The sequence below is a fragment of the Eimeria mitis genome, genomic scaffold, assembly GCF_000499745.2.
Source record: "Eimeria mitis Houghton genomic scaffold, Emh_scaff1779, whole genome shotgun sequence".
NCBI classification, from domain to species: Eukaryota; Apicomplexa; class Conoidasida; order Eucoccidiorida; family Eimeriidae; genus Eimeria; species Eimeria mitis.
Window position 1 is genome coordinate 5,465 of NW_013570096.1, and position 891 is coordinate 6,355.

The 891-nt window shown below is 55.8% G+C and overlaps 1 protein-coding gene across 1 annotated transcript in view; it reads left to right on the forward strand.

Moving 5' to 3' along the window:
• EMH_0043380 (uncharacterized protein) overlaps positions 1–891 on the forward strand; it is a gene marked incomplete at both ends in the record, with an annotated part of 3,381 nt that overhangs the window by 1,228 nt on the left and 1,262 nt on the right. Inside the window, one exon of the mRNA XM_013495838.1 lies at positions 26–889. Within this exon, the coding sequence (XP_013351292.1) occupies positions 26–889 (864 nt within the window). The remainder of the gene's footprint in view (positions 1–25; positions 890–891) is intronic.

Genomic DNA, 891 nt, shown 5'->3' on the forward strand with positions numbered 1-891 from the left:
ATCTCTGTCTCCTTGTCTGCTGCAGGATCTGTCCTCATCTTCCTCTGCAGCAGCAGCAGCAGCAGCAGGAGGGGGTGAGGGTTTCCCTCTACGCCGTTTGTGTGCTTCTGAGAGGCGGCTGCTGGAGGTGGGATCGATAGCGTTGGAGTTGTTACTGAAAGATTTACTTCGTTTGTGTGGGGTAGAGTTAGCTGGTGCTGCTTCTTGTTTTACTTTTCCTGTCTTCACCGCAATTCATAGAGCCATTGCGAGAACACAGAAAGCATCAGATCCTCTTCAGTTTGAAACACTTTTTAAAGCTTTCTCTACATGCGTCCGGCAGCAGCAGCTCCCCAGCAGGCTGAGACCGAGGCAGCAAGCAGAGCTCCTCACGAGGGTTCTTGCTGCAGAAGGGGTATACAAAAGGGAACAGCAGCAGCAACAGCTGTTGCTCATGCAGCAGCAGCAACAGCAGCAGCAGCAGCAGCAGCAAAGTATTCCTGCTGATCCAGAGCCGAACGCAGCTCCTGCTGCTGCTCCTGCTGCAGCTCCTGCAGACACGCGTGCAGCAACAGCTGAGCAAGCAGCAACCTGCGCAGCAGCAGCAGCAGCAGCAGCAGGAACAGAAGCAGCTGCAGCGAGTGATACAACAGCAACAGGGGCAGCGTCGAGCGATGCAGCGCCAGCACCAACAGAAGATGCAGATCCCGCAGCAGCTGCTGATGCGCCTGCAGCAACGGCGAGTGATGCAGCAGCAGCTGAAGGGGCAGCAGCAGCAGCAGCTGCTGCTGAAGCAGCAGCATCACCATCAACAGATGCAGCAGCAGGAACACCAACCGAAACAGCAGCAGCAGAGACCGATCTTGTACAGATAAAAACTCAAGCGGCCGCAGATGACAGAAGCACAGGCGG